Source organism: Pundamilia nyererei, unplaced genomic scaffold, assembly GCF_000239375.1.
Source record: "Pundamilia nyererei isolate P.nyererei 1_Seehausen unplaced genomic scaffold, PunNye1.0 scaffold00219, whole genome shotgun sequence".
Taxonomy (NCBI): domain Eukaryota; kingdom Metazoa; phylum Chordata; class Actinopteri; order Cichliformes; family Cichlidae; genus Pundamilia; species Pundamilia nyererei.
Genome location: NW_005187620.1, coordinates 550,176 through 551,894, shown reverse-complemented (window position 1 = coordinate 551,894; position 1,719 = coordinate 550,176). Strand labels below are relative to the sequence as shown.

Here is a 1,719-nt window from a genome sequence, read left to right as displayed (position 1 = left end):
AACAGCTGATCGGATCGGCAAAGCGTGTTTCTGGAATATTATGTTTTTGTTCCTGCAAGCGCTTTTTATGCAATATTTGCAAAGCTATATGTGGAAGGAAACCGTGACCTAGGACAAGCTGATGGCATAAGATGTAAGTACAACTCCTCCGGTTTCATATGCAAAAAAAATTATTGCGCTAGTTCCGGTTCTACAGGGATTTAAAAATAGGCAAAATGGAGCGTGCCCGCTCCGACCGGCTTTAAAGGGTTAACTGAGCCAAGTTAGTCCCGCAGTTCCTTAGATGATGTTCCAGGTTCTTTTGTGACATCTGTGGGGAGTCATTAGTGTCTTGGTAGACCACCTCCGGGAAGGTTCATTACTGTTCCAAGTTTCCTTCATCTGTGGCTCTCACTGTGGTTTGCCAGAGTCCCAAAGCCTCGGAAATATCTCTGTAATCCTTTCCAGACTGACAGATGTCAATCTTTGTCTAATATTAAAATCTGCTTGATGATCTGAAACATTTAAGTATGACAAATGTGCAAATACTTTTTCATGGCACTGTACTACTGATACTATAGGAGGAAACTAAGATTTTCTTTCTAATTATAATTGCTAACTCAGTAAAATCTAATTTGATGTAATGCTTTTATGAAGGTAAATGGATTTTTTTGCGCTAAATAAAATGTACAGCTCTATCTTATAAGCTGGCACATCACAGTACAAATACATTACACCAAACGAATAAATGTACACTCATTAAACATGCTGTACCTTCTTCTTGAGGCCTGTTGATGCCTCGGCCTCCAGGCAGTATTCCAGGATCTTCTGAGTGGGTTTTCTTTTGCGCTTCTTCTCCAGCACAGGAGCGCTTCCTGGAAAAACAAGTGTCACAGCCAGATTAGCATTAACCATCACAAGTTTTCAACACACCCGTAAATCAAAGTTTTATGTGGCTTTAGAAAATTTTTAAGTCCATGTGTGGAAACACTGACAGCCTGCATTAGACTTTGTTTGCTCCGTCACACATTTGTAGGAGCAGTGGATACAAACCAAATAACATAAGTGATGATAAAAACTGACTATTATCAGCCTGCTACAAAACAGAAAGTGACTGGTTCTCTGTGGAATACTCTCAAGGTTTTTCCTACATTAAAAAGCCATTTGCAGCAGCTATGTGTGGCTCAGGAGGTAGGTTAGGTCATCAGTGGTTTATTCCCCTGGTCTGCATGAACCCACATTTCTTCTGACTGTATCTATGTGTGCTCGACAGGAAGTGCTTAAAATACTTGTGTATGTGTAAATATGTGAATAACTAGTGCTTTATTAATAATAACTGATAGTTTACAGTAATGAGATCACTGGCACAAGAATAAAGCTTAATACAATATTTACTCTTCATTTGGTTAAAGCTCCTGTTTAACCAGTCATCTTAAGCTGGTCTCATTTTACAGTGTTACTGACAGTATTTACTTTAAGCACTTAACTTACTGCACGCTGAACTGTAACCTGTTAAAACAAAACACAAACTTCATTCTTACAAATTCTTGGGAATTCCTGTCATGTTCCAGTTCTTGTAGAGCTGGGCGATATGAGATTTTTTCATATCACGATATGATTTTTTATTTTATTTCAGGCGATAACGATATCTATCACGATATAAGCCAAATAACTATATTTGTAAGATTTAAATGTGCCGTTGCTCACAAGTAAAATGTGAAATAATCAGCAGCTTGTTTT

At 38.1% G+C, this 1,719-nt stretch overlaps 1 protein-coding gene across 7 annotated transcripts in view; it reads right to left on the bottom strand.

Annotated features, from left to right (window-relative positions):
• Positions 1-1,719, bottom strand: part of nsd1b (nuclear receptor binding SET domain protein 1b) — a 34,653-nt gene that overhangs the window by 14,532 nt on the left and 18,402 nt on the right. For all 7 annotated transcript variants that reach the window (XM_005748314.1, XM_005748316.1, XM_005748315.1 and 4 more), the window contains one exon: positions 754-854. In XM_005748314.1, coding sequence (XP_005748371.1) covers positions 754-854 — 101 coding nt within the window. The remainder of the gene's footprint in view (positions 1-753; positions 855-1,719) is intronic.